This window comes from Curcuma longa, chromosome 21, assembly GCF_044706935.1.
Source record: "Curcuma longa cultivar G26 ecotype Majalengka, Jawa Barat chromosome 21, ITB_CL_G26_1.1, whole genome shotgun sequence".
Lineage (NCBI taxonomy): Eukaryota > Viridiplantae > Streptophyta > Magnoliopsida > Zingiberales > Zingiberaceae > Curcuma > Curcuma longa.
In genome coordinates, this window is record NC_133881.1 from 3,256,512 (window position 1) to 3,284,372 (window position 27,861).

A 27,861-nucleotide genomic window follows, 5' to 3' on the forward strand; every position below is an offset into this window, starting at 1 on the left:
TTATGACCACGCAACGCATAAAAAGGGAAGAGCGAAATGGCAACGATTACGCGATCGATGAACCAGAACATTACCGATTACCAGGCAGATAGGCTCCCCGTCCATTGAGACGGCGACGATCGTCCCCATCGCAGAAGCATTCGCGGCAGCGGCATCGTCTGCTCCTCCAGGGCGGCGATTGAGCAGAAAATAAAAAAGTTTGTCCCATAATTTAAAATTTTAGGATTTTTTTTAAAAATATTCCAATAATTGGAACTGAAAATTATCGTTGATTAATTCAACTAGGTAATTTTTAAATATATCTCTTATTTTATTTTTGTTTGTAGTTTAGCTATGCATTTATCTATATTAATTACCGAATTTCTGTAATAATTTATTTGATTTAAATTTTTTATGATAATTTAAATATTCAATTCTTAATCCAACTAATCTAAATCCTTCATATTAATATTACTTAGATGAGATTTGAACCCTCGTTACTTAAATAATCATTTAAAATTTTTTACACCAACATAATATTTAAGATGACTTAACTAAAATATATTTGATTATTTTTTTAAATGACTATTAACACTATTTTGGACTTTCAATTATATTTTCACCCATAATTAGTCATTTGAGTAATAATCTCTGTCGTAAAAGTGGTCATATGTAATTTCTTAATTTACTTCTTTATAGATGGTCATAAGGTCAATCGTGTAGGACTACTATGATGACAAATTTTATTTTATTGCAAAAGAGAAATACTCTCTAGCGATCAAGAACACATAAATTGAATTAATTGTCAAGATCTATTTTTCTTTAATACCTTTTAATATCTAAAACTTTATTTTGGTCTCCTTTCTATATTGCATGGCCTCTTGATCCAAATTTGTCAACGAATTAAACGACCAAATTTGATATTTGTATTCTTTCAATGCATATAAAATTAATTAAATAAATAAATTTAAATAATTTATTAAATTAAATATAATAATTTAAATATATATATTTAATTCATTCATGAACGATTCTAAATTGTCCATGAATTTACGAATAAATTTTACAAACTATATTAATAGAATTTGTATCAATATAATAAATAAACAAATATATATTATTAAATTTAATAATTAATTAAATAAATTTAAAATTATAATTTTTTTAAACAATCAAATAAATTTAAATTTAAAACAGGATAATATCAAAGCAAATTAAATTCAAATCAAACTTAATCAAATTAAAATCACGCCAAACTTGATTAATTATTTTAACGGTTTAATTTTAGACTCCACCTAATTACCTTCTCAAATAAACTTGGATACCACAGAACTTAACTAGACTCGCCCTAACCATAGTTATGATTCTGATAAGCATGCTGAGAAAACTGAGCTCTGAATCGTAAGAGTGTAAACATTACTGAAATTTACACACTTAATAGGAAGCTAGGTCTCAAGTACAATCAATAATTGGTGAAATTAAACAGCATAAAATGGCGAAATGAAGCTCCACAAATCACAGATACAAGAATTAGCAACACCATAGTAATAGCAACAGTAGTGGCGATGATGCTCAAGATCTCTTGAATGGGAGAGCTCTGATCACCACCTGGTGGTAGACTGCAGCAAGGAAAGCTCCAATGGCGGGACCAACCCAGAAGATCCACTGCGATTGAACCCAGAAAAGTTCAGGAAATCTGAAACTATTTTGGAAAAAATTGGAGTATTATAGAGCTAGAATTAATGGAGAATCTTGCTTGGTCATCCCAGGCATGGTCTCGGTTGTAGATGATGGCGGCCCCAAGGCTCCGTGCAGGGTTGATGCCTGTGCCGGTGATGGGGATGGTGGCCAGATGCACCAGGAACACAGCGAAACCGATTGGCAATGGCGCAAGGATCTGTTGCCATCATAAACAAGGAGAAATTAGCAGTAAAACTTCAATTGGAGCTCAATTTGAAGTGGTGGATTCGGCTTACAGGAACATGAGAATCCCTGGCCTTCCGCTTGGCGTCGGTGGCGGAGAAGACGGTGTAGACGAGGATGAAGGTGCCGATGATCTCGGCCCCCAAGGCGCCGCCTTTGCTGTAGCCGGAGTTGACGACGTTCGCGCCGCCGCCGTTGCTCTCGTACGCATGTTTCTGGAACCCCTTCACCACACCGGCGCCGCAGATGGCGCCCAAGCACTGCATGATGATGTAAAACACCGCCCTCGTCAGCGACAGCTTCCTCGCCAGGAACAGCCCAAAGGTCACCGCCGGGTTGATATGCCCGCCTGAAAGAAGACGATCAAGAACGCATTAAAAGATCAGAATAATGAATGGCGACTGGAGTTATTTGATCAAGTACCGGAGATTCCGGCGGTGCAGTACACCAAGGCGAAGATCATGCCGCCGAAGGACCAGGCGATGCCCTGGACGCCGACGGTGGCGCACCGGCTTTCGTTCCTGGGAGACGCCCATGACGGTGAGGATGCTGATATAGAGGAAGAGGAAGGTGGCCACGAACTCCGCGATGCCGGCCCTGTAGAAGGACCATGACTTGAGCTCACCAGGCTCGAACAGAGGCGCCGGTGGCGGCTCCTTGTAGTCCTTATCCTGCGCCGCCGTGCCAATTGGCTGCCTCTCCGAGAACTTATTCGCTCCAAGGCTCACATCCTCCTCCTTCCCCTCCATCTTCTCTCTCTCTCTCTATCTATCAACTCTTTTTTTGACCTCAGGAAAAAGGATGTGAAGGAAATTAAGCCCTGCTCTGGTTCTCTTTATAGGCCCTGCCTCCATCATACTTTTACAGCACGGTCGAAGTTGTCGATCCACTCACTTTAGAAGTATCAAGATTAGATTTTGAAAGTTTTTACCGATAGTTTGACGGATCAGTCACAGAAACAAGCTCGATAAACTTTGAATTATCATGAAAGATTGACGATAATCGATTCTGTAAACGAGGTACAGGTGATGTGTGCTATGCTGTGCAGCAGGGACCAAGACAGGGGCAGGTCAGTAGGACATTCTTGTCTCTTGCTCTTTACGACGCTGCCGGAGGCAGCCTTACCACCAAGTCTCCTCTTTATTAGATTCCGATTGCTTGGCCATTGCAAAAACTCGAGAAATTATTGTGATCTTTACTTTACTGCTCCTCACAGTTCGTTCGGTTGGACCTTTGTTAATCTCAGTTCATGACCCTGGATACTAATTGATTTTTGTTTAGGAGAAATTAGGATTACTGCAGAAATGATCGATGCGAGAACAACAAAACACGAGGTAGAAATGTAATTAAGAGAGACGGGAGGTAGAAGATATGAGCGTTGGGGAAGGCGACGTAAGAGAGGAAGAAGAAAGGTAGCTGGCTGTCTGCGCTTCCTCTAACGGCTAGATTTTTCTACAGCGTTCCATGGATTTCTTGTGATCGATTTAAACGTTTGCGGCAATAATGCAAGAGATAATTGAGATAATGTATTAATACGTGTAATATTGTCCAATACTAAAATATTTTTTTTCGCTTTTTTTCTTTTAAAAAAAGAGAGAAATAAATACAAAAAGAAATAATATGGTCACGTTCTCTTGGGTGATGGGATAAGATTCAGGAGAATGATGACAAGATGGGGGACCGCATGAGCCTGGCACCACGTGGAGCACAATAACCAGCCGGTCCAGCACCGCTGCTGACCACATGATTGCGGGCCCCAGCCTGACAGCGTTACCTTCGCTAACTTTTATTTTTATAAAAAAACCTTTTTATTTTCATTTATTGTACTAATTTTATAAAATCTAATTTTATTTAATAAATATCAAAATTAGATATGTATTTTAAATATTATTAAGAGTAATGATATGCAGTATGAAAAAATGTAGTATGAAATTAACATGACACACTGATACAGTGGATCCCACATCCATACAGTGGAATTCACAGCCATGCAAGTCATGTTGATTTCATGCTGTATTTTTTCATAGAGCAATTATGAATGAGATAAACACAAAAGTGTATGACTTGAACGATTTTAACTAGTTTTGCAAGTCAATGTTAACTTGCTAATTATATCTTTTTAATAATATTATCATATAGACTTAAATTTTAACTTTTTAATTGTATATCTGATTATTTTTTATTAAATTAAATAATTAATAATTTCTTTCTGCCACGGTAAAAATGAAATCCGTTATTCCAACGATTTTACATAATTAAAAAGGTAAATTAAAAAAATATAATTGACTACTACGGAGAAGACATTAGTAAATCAAAAAGTTACAATTGACCATTTCGGAAAAGATATTGTCTTGATTTCGTTAAAATTCAATCCTTCATTTACTATAATAAAATTATCTCACAATAACCAATTCAATCATGTCCTAGAAGCATATTACATTGATGGTATTATATTTTAATCATCTTCCACTCAAAAGACCTAAAAAAATCATAAATATATTTCAAAATAAAGTTGGGATTCTTTGATAGACTAATGATGCACGAGCTTAGTTGCAAATGAAGATTCATAGAAGATTGAAGAACGTTTTAGATGAGAATCTTGCATATAACCCCTCGTACTAATTGTTATTATTTTGATCCGGAATAATAGCGCTTGAGGACCCTGGGCAGGTAAACGGGCAGCAAAAACCCAAACAGATTGTAGGCCCAAAGGATCGAATTGGCCACCGCGAGGGCGCGTCCCGCCACCATCCGCCGCCCTCCCTCCGCCCTCTCGAACTCGCTTGCCACCCACCAAAATATGGTGACGAGTCGCTTGCTGTTGTAGAGGATGGGCACGAAGGCGAACATCGGCAGCGAAAAGCCGCGCGAGAAGGTGAAGCCCTCGAAGAACACCTGGATGCAGAGGAGGAACAGGTGCGGGGCGGCGGCCGCGGCGCCGCCCTTGTCTCCGCCGGAGGCGCAGTCGAGGATGTGCAGAAGCGGCAGGAGGAGGCCGAGGATGGCGGCGAAAGAGATGTATGGGCCGAGGAGGCGATTGCGGAGGTCGAACACTCGGCTGTTGTCGGCGGAGCGGAGGGGTGGGAAGGCGAAGGCGGAGAGGAAGTAGATGTAGGCGAGGGAGAAGGGGACGAAGGCGAGGTCAGTGGAGGGGACCATTTGGTAGGCCGCGAGGACGGCGGCGACGGCCAGGCAGATTAGGTGGCGGGGGTTGAGAGAGCGGCGGCGGGGCGGTGTCGCCGGCTGGACGATGTCGCCGGTGGCAGCGGTGGGGCTTACACCATCAGACATCGTTCGCCGGCGCTGATGGATCTTTCGTCAACGGTAGAGAAAAAAAAGTGATTTTGACGATCCAATTCCTATAAAAATTGGATCTTGCAGTGAAATTGGGGATTTCGGAGATCTGCAGGATGAGAAATGGAGAATTGGGAATGGTTGGCTTTGCAAAAAGATAAGATTTGTATGGTCATAGTGGCTAGTGAGATAAGAGAGTAAAAGGTTGTGAAATGTCGATCGTGGCCCTGTTAATCCACTGAAAAATTCAATTTTTCAGAAAAAAAAAAGTTGCCAAAAAAGAAACAAATGAATCATTTGTATAGGTTGAAAAGAATGCTATTAAATTACACAGAAATGTTATCAATCACACAAGATCAACAACATCTTTATGCAACTCTCAATTGGAGACTGCAACTTTCCTTATGTTTTTCATTTTTCTAAGAAACAAACATATTTACACCACACGTACCTGATTCCAGATATCAGAACATAACATGGCGGATCATGAATGAAGATCTCTGCGATTTTTTGGGGGGCTGATAGAGTTCTGCTGTTCGGTATGAAACAGTCACAGAAACTGCTGTGGTTGTGACTGAAGCCATTCTTGAATGGCTGAACGCAGTGCATGGTTTGGGATAAGCTCGCAATTTGGAAGTCTTAAGTTTGTCATCGGTGATGTATCATGGCCGCTGTCGATCCAGCCCTGCATAGCTTCAGCTTCGTAAGTGTAGCCATCAGCTGCTACGTGTGGATTTCTCATGATGTCCTGAAATTGTTTCAAAGTCGAGCCTTTTCAGAAATGATACAAGTCCACTTCAAGGAAAACACCTTTCAGTTTTGTTCACTGATTGTTTACTAAGAGGAATGAATACTGACCTGGAAGATGGGACAGATAAAGTAATGAGGTATGCGGTCGCTGAACGATTTACTTGACTGTGTTGTTGCAGACAATGAAGCAACCTTCATCAAGGGTTCAACAGTTTTCCAAACCTGCCCAGCTAGATCTGGTCTGTTCTTCCGACTGATATAACAGCATCTGAGACCCAGATGTGCCAACTGGTTTGCTTGCACAAATGGCCAGTTTCCTGCAGAGTTGTCTATGATTTCATGCAGTTTTTCATTATTCATGTATTCCTCTACAACTCTGGCAATGCCTACAGGAGGTTTTCCAGTCAAGAGCTGCAGAATTATAATCCCGAAAGAGTAGACATCAGATTGTGGTGTGAGCTCCCCAGTGGTAACATATTCAGGGTCCATGTACGCAAAAGTTCCTTTGGGATTAGTCGTGTTGTGGTAGAGAGTGGTGCACATACTGGATTGATCAAGAAGACGCGAGATGCCAAAATCACCAATCTTACTCACATAGTTGGCATCAAGAAGAATGTTATCAGGCTTAAGGTCTCCATGGACTATAGGATGGGGATTGTTGGAGTGAAGGAAGATCAAAGAAGAGCATATCTCTGCAATGATCTGTGTCCGGACCTGCCACGTGAGAGGTTCTGAATTATTTGCACAGGCGAGACGATCTTGAAGGCTTCCATTAGGAAGGAACTCGTACACAAGAGCAAGAGTTTCTGAGCAAGCACCGATAAGCGTAACAAGGTTTGGGTGCCTCACCCTACTTAAGATGGCCACCTGATAGATCAGATATTGAATTCATAAGAACAAATGAGATGTCTAACTATGAGAAAGCAAAAAAATAGAGCTAAAACAACAAAAAGAAAAGGTTAATTTGGTTTGTACCTCTTGATGAAACTCAGATCTGCCTTGCATACTTTGTGGATGCAACAACTTTATAGCCACAGTCGTGTTTCGCAGAAAACCTTTGTAGACACTTCCAAAGCCTCCTTCCCCAATCTTCAAATTATTACTGAAGTCTTCAGTTGCTTTCTTAAGCTCTAAAGCAGAGAATTCTGAATTGAAAAATCCAAAAATGCTGGCTGTCTGATCTCTCTTCTGAAGTAACTCTTCAGCCTCTCTAACTGCCTTGTCATGTTCCTGCTGTAGTGCATCATAATCCGACTGAAGGGAGTGGAGAAGTCCGTGTGCCTCTGATAGCTTATTTTCATAATCTTTCGCAGCATTTTCAGCTTCAGTAATCTGGAATTCCAACTTCACTTTCTCCTCGACTGCCTTTTCAAGTCGTTCAGATATTTCAGAATGCTGCCCTTTTAGTTTTTCTAATTGCAGTTTTTCAACTACAAGCATTTCCTCAATTTCTTTCCTTAATCTTGCCTCCTTGGCATACTTATTCTCTGATGCTTTAACCTGAAACAGAAATTTTTCAATAGAGTGAATTGAGAAGATATATATATTTTTCTTTGCACAGGCAGTTTAGCCACAATCGTAATATTTATCAGAAATACTCAAATCTATTTGGCATGAGTAGATAAAGAAAAAGATACCTTTTGGAGAGTCAAAACTGCATTCATTTCTGCCTTTTGGCGCTTGCAATACTCTTCGTATGCCTCATTTTTTAAGTTCTCTGCTTCTTTTAGGGCTTCTTGGAGCTTATTATAGACGTCGTCATCTGGCACATCGTGTTCCTGTAAAATAGTATGTAGTTCTTTTGTATAAAATTATCCAAATACATTGTTCACAACTTGTTAGATGACAATATTACTTTATTCCAGGATTTCGGAGCCTAAACTATAGTTTCAAACAATTTGCAAAACTACAATCATATAGATTTGCTTGTCAACATGATGCTTTGATAGCTATTTCAAAGAAAACAAGCACCTCGGCAACAGTTTTAGCTCATGCTAAATTACAAGAATATCTTGATAATCATTCGTTGATTTTTCGACAAGATTACCAAAAATTGTCATGTGACTCACCAGATCATGATTTGGAGGTGAAAAGGGAAGTTCCTTATCAGGTTTATTGAGGGAAGGCAAGACCACTGATCCAGCTTCACTCTCTTCATAATTGGCCACTGATGGTGTTGCGCTAGTGATTTCTTCATAATTAACAGATGATCGACCAGAAGTGTGAGAACTCCTCGTAATTCCTTCCCATGGATCAATCGAAGAACCTCCAATACTTCTACTATGTGGAATCCTAACAAGCAATGTGGGTGGCAACTCCGCTACATTTCTATCTCCATAAGAACTAAAAGATGTTTGTCTGGAAAAATCTTCGGTAGTACTCATGTAGGAGGAACTTAAGGATTCAGTTTGTCTCATGAATACATTTGGTGCCCTTGACTGCTCATTTAAGCTGGCTATGGAGGACTGTCTTGGGGATAAACTTGGCACCCTCGACTGTTCACTTGACCTGGCCATGGAGCTTTGGCTATACATAGATGATTGAGCCATCCAAGATCCATGCAAAGTAGACTCCCTGTGTAAAAAAGTGTGAATTTATACATTTATAAGATACAAGTTATGACTTACGATGATTCGTAGGTCATAAGTTATGAAGGTTCTTCAGAAAAGAGCTAAAGCAGAACAGGTAATAAGACATGTTGGACATGGTATTTCCATCAAGATTATAGGCATCACTTAAAGTTCATAATAGATAGTGTTAAGTATGATCATTTACAATGTTAGCATCTCATCGGAGAACTAATAAAGACTGATAACTAATACATTTTAAAAATTGGTATAGTGAGGTTCTCATATTCATCATCAAGCAAACGCAAACCTGGTGTAGATCAGGTGTCCCTTGCAAATGAAGTATATTTTGCACAATGGATTAGCTAGTTGCTTTACATTGATCGCCGTCTTGGACTTAATGTCTTTCATTTTCCTGTGAAGCAAGCATATTGTATTAGTTAAGGAACTTAACACCTTTTAGTTTTCTTCTAACCACACTGGAATCAGTTTAGAGAGTTTAACAAGAAAGAAATACACTCACTTAATTTAGTACCATCATGAATGAAGAGTGTCACAAGGCTAGTAACTTTTAGTGGATCTGTGATGAATGTCATCCACTATATTGTGTGCTTTTAGATACCTTTTTCTTTTATTGTTTCTTTTTTTTAATTCATGAAACTGTAATAAAGAATTAGATTATCATCTCTAGATATGATTAAGTGAAACATTAGTGGATTAGCCAAAGCAGCTAATTGAGATTTTACTGATTGAGAACTGCAAGTATTCTGTGACTAAATCTACTAAAAATAGTAAAGAATATCAGATCTTACCTAGAATAATGCTTATCGGCTGCTGCTCCCATCACAAGTTTGGTGATACAATGTAGTTCAATGAGCTCGACAAGACCATTTGCAATATCTTCCATCTCAATCACCACCTTTTCCACTTTTACCTGAGAAGTATATAAACAAAATTAGAAACATATCCAATTTCCTTCAAGAAGATGAACACAAAGGCTGCAAGAAGATGAACACAAAGCACCAGGCTTTCCCACAATGTGTATGTGATGATACTATCAAAGAGGAACCAACATTAAACACAAAACATGAAGTACCTTCATTTCTGAACATAAATTGATGTATTCATTCAAACTCTTGTTCATTTTGTCTCTTTCCAACATCCTGTAAGCATTGACTTGTTGTGTCGTTAAGGAGCTTACAGGAAACATGCCTCCCACTGGAACAGACAAGTAAAGAAATTGCTTTAGTGAAGTTTCATATATAAGAGAACCAGTACGACAATACTAACTTTTATTGCAAAGCAAAGCAATTTGTTGCAATAATAATGTAAGAAAACCTTTTTTTTTAGTCATGAACTTCTCGAAAATGGCATCACATCCAACAACACTAGTTACCATTGAAAGCAGAAGATAAATTAACCTCTTGGTTTTCTTCAATAAAGCTGGTCTTTTAACCTTGAAGAGTTTCATCTGTATGTTGTGCTGTATATGAAAGTCTCTTATATATGTGTTTATTGTCTGAGTATATAAACTTATGGCAAGAGAAGTGAATAATTCTATCTAACACTCAATAGGAGATCCAATCATACATTCCATATCTATGGCAAGAGAAGCAAAGGAAGACTGACAATTTGTGCTTTGCAAAAGGTGTCGTTAAGTCTAGTAAATATTTCAGCTTCATTAAACACTTACTTTTATGGTCAAAACTATGAAAGATATTGAAGTCTACTAGATATAGAGTCTAACTCTTATTGTCTTGGTTAGGGAAGGAAGTTGGCTATAGGAGATCGAATATGATCGAGGATGTGGAGCGTAGTGGGAGCTTTCACTTCACGTGTAGCAAGAAGATCAATAGCCTAGCTGAGGTGAAGGTCAGTAAGGTCAAGATAAGTCAACAGGACTAACATCACTCGGCCTACCCAAGACGAGGGGCTCATCCATTTGGCTCGGCTAATCCAACACCATCGTCCTAGTTGACTCAGCTCTATCGACCCAAACGGGCAGCCCGACTAACTCAAGATGAGGGGCTCCATCACTCAGCTCCCCCAATCCAACATCATTGCCCCAGTTAGCTCAGCTCTACTGACCCAATGTTCTTATTCAGTCACCTCGATCCCGCCGATAGGACCTCTCCGATTAACATGTCAAACCCTTGGCTCAAGTCCCCCAATTGGTCAGCAACACACGGGACCTCACGTGGGCTATCATAACACATGGAATAGTAAGACCTCTATAGCGTGATCTCACACGATCGTCCACATGAGAGGGTGTGGGTGATTTAACTCGTAGACATGGCGATGGAACATATAGCTTACTATGATAGGACGACCCATTAAGGAAGTGAGAAGGTACTATTCTTGGTGATATAAAAGAAGGCTGCTACTGTGGGCCAAGGTATGCTAATGACATACACATTCACTAACTATCTATCTGTTCTCTCCCGTTTTTTATTGTTCTTCTTCTCTACATTCCCCGTCAGAGACTTGACTTGAGTGTCGAAGTGGATGAGTTAGGGCACTCGGCCTCCATTCTAACCCTCTCTCTCTTAAGGGCATCTCCAATGGGGGTTTTTGGTGGGGATATTTAAAGGCATATCCCCATATATCAAATATCCCCCATTGGGGGGGATATTTGTTAAGGGATTAGAAATCACCGGGCAAAAAGTTTTGCATGGTGATTTCTAATTATTATATTATAAAAAATAATATAATAATTAGAATTAAATAAAAATGAGATATTTAGTTGGTGTTTAATTAAAAAATTAGAAATTATGAATAATTTTATTTAAATATAAATTAATAAAATGACAGTGGGACCCATAAATATTTAGTTGGTGAGATATTTAATTATGATATTTGGAAGTGAGATATTTGATAGGTGGGACCCATAAATATTTGGTTTGTGGTATATTTCATTGTGGAAGTTGGGATATTTGAGAGATGGGATATTTGATTGATGATGTGAATGTGGGGATCACAAATATTTAATGGAAATATTCCTTACTACTGTGGATGCCCTAAACTATACAGACTCTCCAGTCGGTTCAGTTCTCCCTTGATGTTCAACGACTTCGTCAACGTAGAAGACAGCTGTCCGGTGGCTCATTTGCAGCGGTCTCAGGCGAACAATCACATGTACTTGATAAGGTGTCAGGCTTAGTTCATCTAAACTGCTTAAGGCTTGGTCGGATCAGGTTGAGTTCCCATTCACAGTGTTAGCTTCCTTCAACAGCATGTGCCATCCATCTAATGAACCTTGGATGAGTGGATTGTTTTACCCAATCACTTACCACAGCAAGAGAAGTCTCAATGGACTAGCCAAAACTATGGCGAATATCTAGGGCCTTAAGGTTCACCAGTCCATCATATTCTATTCACTGTTCCTTAAGCAAGACGTACCAATTCAAGAACAACCGAAAGGAGTCATTGTAAAGGCATAAATGTTTTACATCAATCGATCCTACAGCAAAGTAAGAAATAGCAAAACAGGATTTCATTTTCTAAGTTCGTGAGCAAAACTCTATAAGTTTCTACAAATTGTTCAGTTCAGGGTCCAAGAGAAAATACACCACGCCATCTAATACGACTTATAAGATCATTCTAGCAACAATTAATTAACATTCCAAACAATAAGCGAGTTCCTCGAACCCTAAATCCAAGAACAAGAGTTGCCTAAAAGATAGAACTATGCAAATTCGAGAAAGAAAGAGAAATTTTAGTTCGTACTCATGGGAATCATCTTCGCTGGGACATGAACGTGGGCAAGAACAATGGTTCGCTCCCTGGTAGAGTTCTGAATCGCCCAGAACAAAGTGGCCTTCCCGGCCTTCAATTTCGCCTCTACCGCGACGTAGAGCTTCTCCTCAGAGGGCGGCGCCGGCGGCGCCACCTCCTCCTCCTCAATCTCTGTTACCCCGCTGCTCCTCGTCGAGCTGAAGCTATCAAAGCCGCCCATACCCCTGACTTGCCTGCTCGCCATCACCACGCCGCTAGTCACAGTCCAAGCTACCTCCTTTTTGCATCTTTTGGGACTTAGAATTAACGAATCGACCAAAAATGAGACCTTTTTTAATCTAGGCACACTACATCGGGCGGAGCCATTCGAGTGTCCACATTTTGAATCGGAGATGGATGGAAGATGACAGTTTGGGAATTGGAATGGAAAAGGGTGGGGATCGTTCAGCCAGGCTTCCTGCCGATATCAAGCGTGGACCTCGATGGAGATTGTTCAAGCTGACTTGCTTCCGATATAAAGCGATAACCCCGAAGATCAACAGAAAAACTCAACCGTCGGATGACGGTAAACATATATCTAATTCACCAATATATTTCAAAATTGTATTTATTTTAAAAAAAAAATTATATTATGAATCCTAAATCCTAATAAATAATATAGAGTTAAATTATTCTAATTTAATCAAAAATATTATATATTAAATTTTTTTATATTAAATTTTTTTTCTAATTTTGTACTCGGAGATTGGAACCCAGAGGTTTAAAGTCAAAGAGAGGTTGGTTGCCCGTCTATACACCTCTCTGACTTTTGTATGGTTGACCATGAGGCAGGCGTTGACTTCTAAAGTCCATGACTTCTTTGATAGTTTTCGTACATGGTAAATTATTGAATATTAATTTCTTGATTTTTCTTCTAATTTTATCATTGTCTTCAACATCAAGCAATGCCATCCTATTAAGATCATCTTTAACACTCAATTAAATTTTAATTATTTTTTAATTAATTAAAACAATCAATGAGTAGAATCCATCAAATTCTGTGAATGCCTTTCTCTCCACCCGATCCGTCGGTTGCACGGCCGCCCAGCCGCCGCCGCCGCCTAGTTCTCCTCCCGTCCTCAGTCTCCGCGAATACGATCTTCAGGAAGAGGGGCGACGACGGCGAGGTCAGTGGAGCGGCAGAGCGGGCAGGAGGCGTCCGACCGGGCGCGGGGCTGCGTTCCGGTGGTCATCGCGCACGGCATTCGGCTTCCGTTCCTGGAGGCGGTGCGGTGGCAGGAGATATCGCTCTCGGTGGCGGAAGCCGACGTCGGCAGGCTGGAGGAGCTGCTGGAGTACGGGGGCGGCAACCAACCTGTCGGCGACCAGCGCAACCCGAGGGACCCGGCGGAGAGGCGAGCTCTGCCGTTGGGCCGTCCGACGACGGAGGGCGATGCGACTTGGCATGCGCTGCGGGCACCCGAAGGGAAGCTCGACTGTTGCAGATCAATGCGTCTGCATGAACTTCTCATCGTCCTTCGCCAGCAGCACTTCAGCGGCTTTGAAGAAGCCCTCTCGACTCTTCGCCTTCTCGGACACCACAAATCCGATCCGGGTGGCCCTCGCGGGAAGGGACCCGTACCCTAGTAGCGGAGGACACCAGCGAAGAAGAGTGGGTGATGACGAACTCCATCTCAGGGGTGACGGAGTCCACCGAGGCGGAAGTGGTTCCTGGTGGGATTCGCGGCGGCCTTCTCCATGGCATCGGTGGGGGTGATGTAGAAGACGAACCGGAGACGCAGCTGAAGATGAGAGCGTAGGTCCAGAGACGACGTTGCGAATCCAGGTGGTCTGTCGGCCGGAGATGGTGGAGAGGTGGCGAAGGAGAAAGGGCCGTGGATCCGATCCACGGCCCATAAATTTCGTGGCCCGTCTCCTTTTCGCCTTCTTTCGCAGCGCCGTTCCTTCGGTTGCAGAAGCCACGCCATGGCGGCGACACGTTCCCTGCGCACCTCTTCCAGGTGTTGCCTTCTCCCTCGCTCCCGCTGCATGCCGCCGCTGCCTCATCCTCCCCCGAAATCGCCATATATATGAATAAGATCGCTCTTTCCCTTCTCCAATCCCTTACTGGCAAACCAACAAGCTCTTGCAGGAGATAAGCTATGGATCCGCGCGTCCCCTTGAACTTCACTTCTGTTCTCGTCCTTCTGATCCTCTCCGCCTCCGCCGCATCCGACCTCCCTGAAGACCCCCAGATCCTCCAGGTTACCGATCGCCGGCCACTGGGAGCCACGGAGCTGCGTTTCCGCAATTTCCTGCAGAAGTACAACAAGGAGTACCGCAGCCGGGAGGAATACGCGCACAGGCTGGGAGTCTTCGCGCGGAACCTCGCCCGGGCGGCAGAGCATCAGATGCTCGACCCCACCGCCGTCCACGGGGTCACGCCCTTCTCCGACCTCACCGAGGCGGAATTCGAGGAGGCCTTCACGGGATTGGGCGCACCCGGCTCGGTAACGCGACGCCCCGAGTTCCCCACCGCCGCCGCCATGGAGGTCGGCGGACTCCCCTCGAGCTTCGATTGGCGCGAGAAGGGCGCCGTCACGGACGTCAAGATCCAGGTACTTTAGACTCAAAAAAGGGTGACATCGACAACCATGCAGACCAAGTGTTCTACCCTTTCCAATATTTCACTATAACATCTGATGATTTTTGTGATAGTTTAGTGAACATTCACACTTCCGAAAAATTATTTACAGATGCTTTTTTATGCTGTTTATCTTCTGGATCTTAGATTGGTTATTACCAATCTCATGATTTTTTCACAATAGCTTCCACTTTTGTTGTCACACTCTGCAGAAAACAGTTCATGTTCATCGAATTTCTGTGAGCAACAACAGACTTTCATGGACAACGTCGACATCATTAGTTGATCTATAGATGTGTAATAATTGGATGGAGAGTGTCTAGTTCTTTTTGGTTATTCAAATTCAGCATTGCTTAACTCTATTGTTAACAGCTCTTCGACATACATGAACAACAAATTGAGCTGGGAGAACTCGTCGTGATCTATACTGATCTTTTAGGTGATATTTTATTATAGTCACAAATTTTTCTTGTTGGTGCTTAACTACTCAATTGTTTATCTTCCATTTACGCTTTGTTTGGAAGGAGGTGAGGGAAGAGGAAGGAAGGGTAAATAAGAGAAGGAGAACTTTGAATCTTGTTTGTAAAAGAGTGAGGGAAGAGGAGGGAAGAGGAGGGAAGACGAGGAAAGAGTAAGTTTTAACTTTCCTTAAGTTCTTACTCATGAAAAGGAAGATTTTCTTACACTTCAATTTGGGATATAAGGAAAGGGAAAAGGTAACTCTAAATCTTATTTGTTTCAATTTTATCCCTGTTTTAACATATTAATTCTTAAATAATTTATTTAATCTATTTTTTTTTAATTTCTCTAGCTGAGTACAATTTTTTACTCCTTTCTTACATCAATAAATTTTTATAGAAATATAAGTAAAAATACTGATTTATTCTTTGTCGTATCAAAGTATACATATTTTATATTTCGCATATTTATTGTATGTCTATTCATTATTTTTTAAATTTTTTTATTTATTTAAGTTATAAATATTTATTTTAGTTGTTCTCACATAGGTAGTTTTGACAAGAAAAATTATTTAATGAACTATACATATTTTTTTGCACATGTAAATTTATTTTAAAAAATAAAGATATTTTTATAATTTTATATATTTAACTTTTATTTTAAAGAAAATTTTTCTTTATGAAAAATCCCAATATGAGTGGAGCATAACACTAATACATGTTACATTAATGAATTTTCCCTTTCTTCAACTAAGAATATAAATATAAATACTTTCTCTTCATTTCCCTCCCTTCCTTTTACATTAATGAACTTTCTCTCATCCCATCCAAATAGAACGCTAGTGTCAACATCTTGATAGTAACCAAGAATCTGGATTTGGTTAGGCATCAATGGTGCTGTTTGAGATGACTAATAGCCAAGTGAATTCCCTTTTAACTGTCTTGATGAACAATATTGATTTTGTTTGGCACAGATGTAGCAAAAGATTACTGATGCATGGCTCCATAGACTGAATTTTAACTCAGTGCGATTTGATGCAGGGTGTGTGTGGATCCTGTTGGGCATTCAGCACGACAGGGGCTGTTGAGGGGGCAAACTTTCTGGCCACCGGGAAGCTCGTCGACCTCAGTGAGCAGCAGCTCATCGACTGCGATCACACGGTTGGTTGATCATCGACCCATCATTCATTACATTATTATCGTTTGCTAAATCATCAAATAATTAACAGTGCGATGCCGTCGAGAAGGAAGAGTGCAACAATGGCTGCCGAGGGGGGCTCATGACGAACGCCTACAACTACTTGTTGCAGTCCGGCGGCCTCATGGAGGAGAAGTCCTACCCTTACACCGGTCGGCAAGGCGAATGCGAATTCGACGAGGAAAAGATTGCGGTCCGCGTGACCAACTTCACGGTCATCCCCCTCGACGAGCAGCAAATGATGGCCAGTCTGGTCCGCCGCGGCCCCCTCGCAGTGGGATTGAACGCTGCGTTCATGCAGACGTACGTCAAAGGCTTGTCTTGCCCGTTGATCTGCCCCAGGAAATGGATCAACCACGGCGTGCTGCTGGTGGGATACGGCGCCAGAGGGTACTCCGTTCTCAGGCTGGGGTACAGGCCCTACTGGATCATCAAGAACTCGTGGGGGAAGCAGTGGGGCGAGCGAGGGTACTACAGGCTCTGCAGAGGCCACAACATCTGTGGGATCGATAGCATGGTCTCTGCTGTGGCAGCAACATCCATCCATCCTGAATAACTGGGATGACTTTGTCAAAGAATGAATGAATGAATGATGTTGGATTTGCAATTATGTTTAAGTGAAAAAGGACTCTTAGCTTCTGGAACATAACTGAGTTGATTACGACGCAGTAGACTTGCAGAAAAGGATAAGGGTTCGAATTCTGACGAAGTCAAATAATACCCTGCTGTGTCAATCGTGAAATCGACTGTATAAGACCGTTAAAGTGATAAATTCCACTCAACTTTCTCATCATTCAGCTGGGAATTCTTTCCCGTGACAAAAGGATGTGGTCTTGGCATCTTGCGAATCCGCAAAAGCAGGGCGACAAGAGCACGTCCTGCGTCGTTACGCATTGGCTGCGCACATTCCAGCCACGTGAACGGGCACCCTACTTCACGTGCCAGACAACTCCTTGACGGCGACCAACGAATTAAAAAGCAGAGCTAGTCGCTTTCGGTAGTTCTCCTTTTAATGCTCTATTTTGTTTCTCCCCTTCTCTGGAAGGGCAGCTGGGCAGCTGTTGTGTGAGATCTCCCAGAAAACAAGGAGAGATTTTCTTTTTCTCTTCTCTTCTCTGATATTAATGTTTTTTGCTCCGTGGGCAGCTCCAGCTGAAGCTCAAGATGGTTTCAAATGGCTGCATTTGCACCTGCACCTAAAGAGGTATACGTATGTGTCAGTAATGGATGAACAAGCTTGAGATAGATCTCATTCTTTTAGGTGCAGTGGCCAATGCAACGGTTTGCTTTCCATCTTTTCTTTTTCTTTGGTTCTTTTATGTTCTTTCTTTAAAAAAAAAAAAAAAGCTTTCCTATTTAAAATAGCAGATATAAACTTCCATCCAATTTTTTTTTTAAAAATGTTTTTCATTCACTCGGGAACTTGAGATCAGTTGTTTTTAATTGCTGTTTTTTGTGTTTTTCTTCTTCAGGATTTGTATATTGATTTTGCTGAATTAAAGCGTTTTTTTTATTTTCAAAATGCTGTTTTTTGGTTACTGTTTCTGATATTAGTTGGGTTTTTTTGGTATCGACTCATGTTTTAATTTGATCCAGCTTTATTTTATTGATCTTTGTTTGTAGCCAAAAGAGGGTTTTCAGAAAAAAAACAAATAATACCAAAATCCTTCTGGAATTTCAATCTATATATTTTAAAAGTTCGAAAATTATCATAATATATTTTTCATTATTTTATTTCTCTTTGTTTGAAGCTAGGGCAGTAAATGAGTTATAATTTTTTTTTAACAAACTCGATTTGATAAACACTTATTTATATTTATTTAATATATATATTAATTAAATAAATAAATTTAAATAATTAATTGAATTAAATGAATAAATTTAAATACATTTATATTTAACTTGTTCATAAATAAAAATTATAAATTATTTATGAATAATATTAATAAATAAAATATAGGATTGAGTAAAGCGCTAGAGGAGGCGTGAATAACGCTTTAGCGTTTTTAAATCGATTTTTGAAGTTCGATTGCGAAAGCATAAAACACGAGTGTGGTAGCGGAATATTAAAATAGAGAACAGTACAAGAAAGAGAAATAAGACGCAAGTTTTCTTATTTGGTTCACCGCTAAGAGCTGCTATTTAAGATCCATGGTCTTTGATCGTTTTCGATAGACAATCCATTAGAAAACTTATTCCTTTACAGAAACAAGTTGAATGATACAAAGATATCTCGATAAACTTTATCGAATTTACAATATGCATTTAAAGAAAATGTTACCCAATAGCCGGAGAAGTCTTGATCTTCGATTGCATGCGATTCCATGTCACGGTCGCTTTAGGGTTGTTGCTGGTTGCTCAAGGCGTCGTTGTCTCGACAGAGTTTGCTCGTGGAAGGATAGAAAAAGTTATATCTCGAGCTCTGGTCGAGGTTGCTTATATAAGATGCTCAGGTTGACTCTAGCTGATCTCAGGTCGACTCCAACTAGGCAGCGATCCTCTTTCTCCTTGCTGACTTCGTCTTCAGGTCGACTCGAGTACCTACTCAGGTTGACTCTAATCCGACGTAGAGCTTACCGATAAGTTTTGCCTTCCGCTGTGTTATTTGTTGCTCAGGTCGATTGGAGTACCTACTCAAGTCGATCCTAATCCGACATGGAGGGTTTTTGATATACGTCGACTACCGCTGCAGTTATCTAGGCTTAGGTCGACTCTAGTGTCACTCAAGTCGACTCCAACTTCTGATCCTTGGATAACTTAGTCCGGAGTTTAAATACTTAACCCCTCCAACCTGCACTAAAAGTTAGCTTAAAAACATGCAAAGTAAAATTGGAGAGTCAATTCCTATAACTCGTCTCTTGGTCTTAACTTTAGATTTCCAGTGAGACCTTGGGTTAGACCGACGCCTAATGTTCCTCTTGGAAACGCGTCCTGACCCACTCCTCTCAAGAGAGTTTGCCTGATGTCAACCAAATCCTCCAGATTTGTTGGACTTTTGCTCGGCTCTGTCCTTAGCCCCCAGGATTTGCTGTTGCGACTCAATCCTCCCAACCACCCATACTTCACCATGTCCTCTGATCATCCTAACCTTACATGATTGAGATTTGGGTCATGCTTCCCAGTCCTCCGACACTGCATGAGCTTGCACCTAGTGCTCTTGACTCTGCCAAATATTCTGTCTGATTCTCCATATCAGGACTTGTCCGTGCTTAACCTCCAACTAAGACTTAGTCTTTTGCCTAATCTCAACTAGGACTTTATCTCTGCTCCTTGCACACTTAGATCAGCAATATTAGCCCAACACACACTTAACTTGAACCTAATATCATTATCAAAATTAAAATTCAATCATCTGGTGCTACCGCACCAACATAAAATTTATAAATCATATTCTAATAAAATTTTCATCAACGTAAATAAAATTTTTTAAAATAAATAAATAAAAATTATATTATCAATCTCAACAACCAATCAAATAAATTTAAAAATATAAAAATATAAAATAATTAAAAATTTGATAATATTTAAATAAATCAAATTTAAATTAAATATAAATCAAACTTAAATTTATAAAAAAAAAAATCAAATTTAAATAATTATTTTAACAATTTAATTTATTTTAAATTTAATTATTTTATTAAATAAATTTAAACATCATAAAATTTGATTTAACTTGTACCAATCTCATTTTACGCCAAAAATTTTTTTCAAAAAACCAAATAATGCCAAAATCCTTCTGAAATTTCAATCTATATATTTTAAAAGTTCAAAAATTATCACAATATATAATTTTAGTTTGAAATCTATTTAATGAACCAACCAACCAACAGATGTAAACAAATTTACGGATTTGACATTCTACAACAGCATCACTACACATCACCAACGTGCATAAATATTTTTGACCTGAAAGACTTATTTAATGAACCACATCTACATAAGCAAATTACAAATAGCATAGAATTTTAAGATCTTTCTCGATCCAATTTTGTTAGCACAGATCTACACAATAAAATGGCTTCCTCATATTGGTAAATAACAAAAGAACATGCCCACTGCACACAAATTGTATTGAGTACCAACCGCACTTCCTATATAACTAAGAAAAGAACTATTGCATGAAGGGAGAAGAAATGAGGCACGATTATCTTACAATAACATGACTTGGGAAGAAGGAAATGCTTGAGAATCACAAAAGCAAGTGTTGAACCCTAAGCAACTATTCCGACTCTGTTAAAAAGGCTATGTTAGCAACCGATCACCCCAATTGGTTTCCCCAGCTTATCACTTATTTATATTTACTTCGTGAAGAAAATGACGACTGATAAGGAGCACCGAGACAACAATGAGGTTGTGAACTTTTCAAGTTAATGTTCATTCTTCACACGTGATTTTAAAATTCCAGGTTTTGGAGGAGAAGCTAATACTCTGGCCATGGAATTAGGCCTGGAAGATGGTGACGTATGATTCTGACTCGCACCCATCAGGCTCGAGCCATCACCTCCATTAGAGCAAGGTGTTAATGAACCATCACTTTTCTCTCGTTTGCATAATCCCATCGCTTTAACCACATACGAATCGTCATGTAGCTCAAAGGGGGTACTGCAGTTTAAAGTTACCACCAAGTCAGTGAAGGAGAGAATAGTGGATATGATCTAAATTGTGAAACGGGTCAAGGAGAACATTGCAGAGAGCAACATCTCCAAATCAAACAGCTAGTTTGAATCATTTGATAATCATCATTAATATTGCATTTTTTTACTTGAGAACACCAAGAATATAACGCTGGAAAATCTAAGTTTTTACTGAGAAAGCAGGCTGTAAGATAATGTTCGGTCTAATAGACGTCAACGAGAGATGAGAATATAAAAAAGTTACCTGTTGAAGTCAAAATGTACAAGCTGCATGTCTTCTGATATTTCTACCTCAACCATAGCATGTGGACGAGTCTGTTGGTCATCATTTAAAAGAAAATATTAGCTTATCATGTGGCTAAATTGCATTAGCAGTTCCTAAGGACTTTAAGCCTCGGGTTTAGGGTTTCATAAGCAACCAAATATGCATGCATGATCTAACATTAGATTTCATAAGCGATCAAATGTAGTGTATTCTAGAAATTTAAACAATACCCTTTTATATAAGAATTCAAAATTGAAATTGTATACAAGTAGGAGAAGCACTACGAATTCATATCAGCAACTTGAGGAACCAAATTGCTTGCATCTATTATTACATGTCAATAAACTGCAGTAGACTAGTTTTTGTTACCAAATATAAGCAAACATCTCAAATCCACACTTCAATAATGTCTAATTAGCATTTAAACATTTATCTGGAAACAATTGACCAATTCTTAAAATGAAACTCCAATAGCCATTAAAAATCTCAAACGCAGAGGCATAAAACAAAAATTCAACCTTCTACCTGAGCCAAGATAAAGGGTAAAGCAACGCCACCAGATGGCAGATCTCCCGATCCATATAACTTATCATTCCTTTGCACCAATTTTTGGAGACCTACGTACTGGTAAAAAATGGAGAAAATTAAATCATTACTAAGCTGAAGAGATAAAGCGATAAACCAGTTGCAATATAGGCTAGCATTATGGAATTTTCTGATCATCTTTAGAAAATGGATTAAGTATCATTTCACCATAACAGAGCATAAAAGGAAATTTCTTCTCACTATTGTTAATTCATGAAGCTACCATGGCCATACTGAAGCTTTGTATACTTAGCACTTTGAACTGGCTTGCAAAGAATGAACAGAGATTGCTAAAACAAGTAATAACTAGCCTAACATATTCACAATAGAGATCTGGTTGGCAATTGGCATTAAGACAATTCAGATGGTTTTTAATATTTGATATAGATACTGCTACTAATATGACTCAGTGACAATACTTTACTCAACAGGAACATTTTTTTAGAATGATTGATTTATAATGCTTGTTTAGACTTGTTAGCACTTCGGTTAAGTTAATGATAGACAGCATAAAAAAATCTGAATTTTGTGAAGGGACCCTCATACTAATGAATACTAAGAAAATGGAAATGGACGTTACAAAAGAAAATCCTGGAGATAACAGGCATTGAGGTGGCTATATAACTACCATATAAAATATATACACTTTAAGAAACTAAAAAAGGAAGACTAATTGGGAATGAATAAAGATAATTTGGCATATATTCACCTTTTTTAGCAAAAGACCAGCCACCAATTTGACAAAACGGACACTACAAACTTACAAAGTACAGTGGCTTTCATTGTTAATTTGTCAGCTAACAATATTGCTTGATCCTAGAATTACTAGCAACTTTTATCCCTACTCGGATGAGTCATTGAGAGTGGGAATCTAAAGATATAGTTAGAAATAGCTGAGTACAGATAGAGAAATGACTATCAAATAAAAAAGCATAAGAGACCACCATTTGTAAATGGAAGTAGATAAAAAATCTTAGCAACAAATCATACTTGATCATGCAATTCTTGCAAATATGCAGTTTTCTTATCAATTCTACTCCTCAATCCAATTCGCTCTGCCTGTGACAAAATACATAATTACAAATCAGTAGTTCAAGCCATGTTATAAGACTATCTATGCTTAAAAGCTAAGTAACATGGTGCAAATAGTAGATTGGAGTATAAGATAGAAGCATACCTTTAATTCTTCGATATCATTTTGACTAGTTCGAGGTAAACCTTTCCAATGTATTTCCTTTTTATCCTTAGAGAGAATATCCATAGCCATGAGAACATTTAGTGCATCATACACCCTTCGCCGTATGTTCTTCTCATCATATTGTTGCTGCCTCAGAGATACATATCAGATAATACACTTTCCAAGATCAAACTAGTCAAAGAAAGTAAACCATACATAGAATCTTCAATAGCACAGGTCAGGTACCTGATCGTGAGATCCTGGATTATTGGGGGGATTTGCAAATTCAGTAACAAGTTCATCTGCAACCTGATAAATGAATTTAAAGAAATATGAGGCTTCAAGCAGAAAAGTCAGACAAATACACTTCAAGCCAACAGAGAATTCTAAAAGTGAACTGGAATTTCATAACATCAATCAACTTAAGATTACTCAGACTCATCATCTAGCCCCTCCATGTTAGACATCCAACACATCAGGCACCCTCATTGTTCACTTTTAAAAATCTTAGAAGCAACTGTGTGAAGCATGAAAGTGATAAAACAGTGGAAAGATAGTCAAGCAATTAGAAATTTGGGTCATTGAAAGTGAGCAGTTGGTAACAGAAGCAGTATCATGAATAACTTAACAGCACCAATCTATTGCGCCAAAATAAATGATACTAAAGGATTGTTTTAAGACATCCTTATTAGGCGAAGCAGCAATAACTAAAACTGCATTTTTTAAGAAGGAAGTTTAGCAGTATAGTTCAGTTTGGCAGATTTATAAAATGATCCATGGAGCACAAAATCCAGCCTTTGTCAAAATAGCTCTAACCTGTGTAAAGGAATCTAGAAGTACTTGAAACATGAGATCAGCATTACTAGTTTCTGGTAACTGATAGGTACATTCATATCGACTGATGTCATAAGAGGAAAAGATGTAATAAAGAAAATTATTAATGTGTACTTTACCAATCCTATATTATTAAAATTTCAACAAAAAGAAAAACATGCAAGTCCAAGGTAAAGCTAACCTCATTGTAAGTGGTTCGCCCCTTGCTTTCAACTTTCTCACATACTAAGCAGATAGATATGACAGGAAAACCAAAGAGCAAAAGTTCAAATAATTATTAAATATAGAAATAGGAAAACAAAATAGAGTAGTTAATCAGATAGTATACGATAAACGTACTGGTTCAAATTTTCATAACAGCCAATCCAGAAAATATTACAGCTAATATGGGAGAGAATAACCTTTCATGCTGAATTGTCGAAGTCCCCTTCCACTTTTATCACCTGCAACAGCTGCTCGAGCACTCCTTTTTTTCTTTTTACCGCTGCAGAGAACACTCTCCATCAGTCCTACTAATAGTTCTTCTCCATAATGAGATTTGATATACTGAATTCACAAAATCCTCAGAAACTTTCCCATTGGATATATTCAACAGTAACTAAATAAATGGAGAATTATTTTATGCAAGTCGGATGGCAGAAGTTATCGAATTTTCAAGTAATTCAGTAGAACAATCGTATATGGAATCTCAATGATGCATGCTTCTAAATTCCCATATGTTCCGACGAAACAGAAACCACATCACGCCCAATTGCGCTGTCACTGCAATTTGCTTCTACGGGTTACCAAATTGTCCACCAATGAACACAATTCGACTGCAAAACCCAAACAACCCCCCTCACCTCAAGGCTCCTTTGGGCGTCCCCGCATCGTCCCCGTGGATGTCGAGGTGGTTCAGACTGACCAAGGTATTCTCGCTGGCGGGAGTCATAGCCACTGTCTCACTCCGGCTGGAGGGCGATCCGGCGCTGCCGCTAGTGGAGGCCGAGTGGCCGCCAGAGAAGGCCGGCGCGCCGAGAGAGAAGAGGCCGCCACCAGCGCCTCCGCGGGCCTTGGGTAAGCTCGTGGCGCTACTGCTTCCTCCCTCCATCTCCACGATCGCCGAACGAGGACAAGATCACGCGAGCGGAACGAGGGAGGAGGAGCAAACCCTAACGGAGAAGGAGCAAGGAGAAAGAAAGGAAAAGAAGCGTGTTTGTTCGTTTGTTTGGTCGCGGGCGGGTTGAAGGCTGCTTACGAAAAAGCCAAGTGGGGACGACGCTAGACGTGACACGTGGGAACTTCTGTCTGGCCAAACACTATGCACGATGTTTCGTTCCACTAACACATGATGAAATCGACCATTCTGATTTCACCATTTCTCTGATCAACGAATAGGATCATCGTAACGCGCAGCCAGTTCGTATATGACTGTGCGGACTGATACAGCGAACATGCTATGATGCGTGTGCGCTTTTTATAGCTCAGGTAACCACGCCTTGTTGCCGCCTTATTGCTTGACTAACCGCTGCGCATTGCCGTAGGAGACAAAAATAATCTATATTTAACAAAATTGGTTGAATTCAATCAAATACTGAGAGAGAAAAACAGCCGAATAGCACAATAGACTGTTAATATGAACACAATCTATCACGACTATAAACTCTTAGAATTTAGAAAAGTTCTTGCGAGTTTAAAATTAATAATTACCAACCAGCATTCAGAGCAACACAACAAAAGGTGCCCATCAAACAGCAGCATAGAGCTACACGAGATTTTACTATTTGAACGCACGTAAATCAGAGTTAGTTGCTCGACGATGGCTTCTCATTTCCGCACCCTTTCCGATTACAAACATTGCGGAAGGGATAGTTGACATTGTTGCAGTTCTCACAAGTCCAGCTACCCTCAGGGATATCAGATTGTTCCTTGCCACTGCCACGGTTAGGAGCCTAAAATACAGCCAATACAAAATCAAGTGAAGTTATATAATAGAACCATAACAAGAAAACAACACCAATTTAAGTTATATAATACCAGAGCAGGTCTAGGAGCACCACATTTCTTCATGTTACAGGTTGTTCTGAATGCGAAATTAACATTTTCACATTTAGGGCATACCCAATCGCCCTCTGATAACCCATCCGGACCTAGAGATTCAAATAATACCAAACATAACCAGTGTCGAATTAAGAAGAAAAAGGCATGATAACATCTAGTTCTAATAGATAGAACTACAGGCAAAAAGTGCTAGAAATAGGTGTTATAATGCTTCATGAAAATTCAAGTGATATGAAGCACACACAACGTAGCTCCACATTCAAGTAGTGTCAACAGCTAGTTTTGCCATTTTCCTCAGTAACATGGGCTTTCCAGGAGTGGAGAAAAAGATGCATCATTAAAGAGAATCTAATATGCTAAATGCATATAGGTTTCAGGGCAATTTACATAAGATTAGACTGACTTAAACACAACAGTGGATACTGTTGTCAAAACATTGCTAGGGTAAATGCAATTCTTTTCAGTAATATGTATGAAACAACAACTCATCAACATGCACAACAGAAAAAGAAAAGTAAAATAACCTCCACGGCGTTTCCTTGAAGCACTATTATCTAATTGCTCTCCACTTGTTGGACCTGAAAGCTGCAGGAGTAAAAAAACAACATAAGGATATGCAATAGCCCTAAAATGATGTGGGAAATAAATTAAGGATTACCAGCATTGGAAAACCACGATAACCATAACCATATCTGTTCATCATGGGATCAAGTCCACCATATCTATCCATGACAGGGCCAGGTCCATAGCCATACACTATAAAACACAAATGCAAAGGCATCATATTTAAAATTCATCAAACAATCTATATACAATCAGTGAAAATCCATAGGCCAATATATGACAAACAAGTAAACAACAATGATAATACAACCAACAACAAACCCACGAAACAAGCAAATCTCTTAAACATCACTTAGTAGGGCGAAAAATGCAATGTGCACAAAAAATAAAGGTTGACTGCAAGAACATTGCCTAATAGAGGTCAACAGATGACGAACCTCCAATTGGCCCTCCCATTGACCCTGACGGACCATATGGAGACATAAGGCCGTATGGACCAGCAGCACCTGTTGGTGGCCCATAGTCATAGCGCAAACCATGAAGAGGTGGAAGAGGAGAACCAAATCCACCAGCCATTCCAAGTGGCATAGGTGGTGGACCCCCCACTCCACCATAATAACTAGGCAACTGACGATCAAAACCACCAGGGTAAGGAGCCGCTCCAGGTCTCTGCAGTGGAATAAAAACAGCTAATATTACATAAATTATCTTTATTCCACTAGAGAAAACAAGTAAATACAAACATAACACAAAGACCAAAACAAAATTGGAGATTTGAGGCAAACCCTCAGTTCTATCATCAAAGAATAACTCATTAGACAGTACAGGTGCAACTACTTGGATGCAAGGGAAAAGAGGGTAAGTGTCAAAAATGTATATAAATAATGAAGCTCCCTTTGTAATTCCATCCAACAACCCTAGAAAATCCATCATTTAATTCTACTTATAAACCAAAACAAACTAAATTTAAAAAAAAAGGATTGGTTTGACTTCTTACTAAATCACTTCAAATAAAAGTGGAAAATAAAAAACACAATTTTCTTTTGTATCATTTTACACCATTAAGAGAGTCAATTTGATATAATTAATAAAAACAAGAAATATGCATTGATAATTCAATTAAACCCAAACAAAACTGATAATCCCAAACCAATCTTCAGCGCAATAACAAAAAGGTTTCCATGCTTATTTGGTTCAACTTCTCAAAATACAATATAAATTGATTGCTATCAATT

General features: G+C 39.5%; 5 protein-coding genes and 1 pseudogene across 6 annotated transcripts in view; 1 reads left to right on the plus strand and 5 right to left on the minus strand.

Moving 5' to 3' along the window:
* Window positions 1–1,374: 1,374 nt before the first annotated feature.
* Window positions 1,375–2,775, minus strand: LOC141814994 (aquaporin PIP1-2-like; annotated as a pseudogene).
* A 1,607-nt stretch (window positions 2,776–4,382) lies between these two features.
* On the minus strand, window positions 4,383–5,335 carry LOC141814995 (uncharacterized). Its single transcript, XM_074702953.1, has one exon. It carries the CDS (start codon window positions 5,191–5,193, stop codon window positions 4,531–4,533), a length of 663 nt encoding a protein of 220 aa, XP_074559054.1. The 5' UTR covers window positions 5,194–5,335; the 3' UTR covers window positions 4,383–4,530.
* A 44-nt stretch (window positions 5,336–5,379) lies between these two features.
* LOC141814996 (U-box domain-containing protein 33-like) lies at window positions 5,380–12,666 on the minus strand. Its single transcript, XM_074702954.1, has 10 exons — window positions 12,240–12,666; window positions 9,610–9,731; window positions 9,326–9,447; window positions 8,824–8,928; window positions 8,016–8,520; window positions 7,584–7,724; window positions 6,922–7,446; window positions 6,055–6,813; window positions 5,648–5,944; window positions 5,380–5,434 (listed from the first exon to the last, which is right to left on the minus strand). Exons 1-9 carry the CDS (start codon window positions 12,490–12,492, stop codon window positions 5,747–5,749), a joined length of 2,730 nt encoding a protein of 909 aa, XP_074559055.1. The 5' UTR covers window positions 12,493–12,666; the 3' UTR covers window positions 5,380–5,434; window positions 5,648–5,746.
* Window positions 12,667–14,200: 1,534 nt separating this feature from the next.
* On the plus strand, window positions 14,201–17,162 carry LOC141815047 (putative cysteine protease RD19D). Its single transcript, XM_074703009.1, has 3 exons — window positions 14,201–14,845; window positions 16,371–16,490; window positions 16,559–17,162. Exons 1-3 carry the CDS (start codon window positions 14,390–14,392, stop codon window positions 17,081–17,083), a joined length of 1,101 nt encoding a protein of 366 aa, XP_074559110.1. The 5' UTR covers window positions 14,201–14,389; the 3' UTR covers window positions 17,084–17,162.
* A 3,263-nt stretch (window positions 17,163–20,425) lies between these two features.
* LOC141814707 (transcription factor-like protein DPB) lies at window positions 20,426–25,230 on the minus strand. Its single transcript, XM_074702649.1, has 9 exons — window positions 24,865–25,230; window positions 24,424–24,506; window positions 24,204–24,247; window positions 23,435–23,497; window positions 23,189–23,335; window positions 23,002–23,070; window positions 21,952–22,050; window positions 21,406–21,476; window positions 20,426–21,129 (listed from the first exon to the last, which is right to left on the minus strand). Exons 1-9 carry the CDS (start codon window positions 25,110–25,112, stop codon window positions 20,895–20,897), a joined length of 1,059 nt encoding a protein of 352 aa, XP_074558750.1. The 5' UTR covers window positions 25,113–25,230; the 3' UTR covers window positions 20,426–20,894.
* A 443-nt stretch (window positions 25,231–25,673) lies between these two features.
* The window catches only part of LOC141814316 (ranBP2-type zinc finger protein At1g67325-like), a 65,496-nt gene continuing 63,308 nt past the window's right edge, over window positions 25,674–27,861 (minus strand). For both annotated transcript variants that reach the window (XM_074702254.1, XM_074702253.1), the window contains 5 exons: window positions 27,064–27,295; window positions 26,721–26,818; window positions 26,587–26,647; window positions 26,039–26,151; window positions 25,674–25,953 (listed from right to left, as the gene is read on the minus strand). In XM_074702254.1, the coding sequence (XP_074558355.1) occupies window positions 25,807–25,953; window positions 26,039–26,151; window positions 26,587–26,647; window positions 26,721–26,818; window positions 27,064–27,295 (651 nt within the window). In that variant the 3' untranslated portion in view covers window positions 25,674–25,806. The remainder of the gene's footprint in view (window positions 25,954–26,038; window positions 26,152–26,586; window positions 26,648–26,720; window positions 26,819–27,063; window positions 27,296–27,861) is intronic.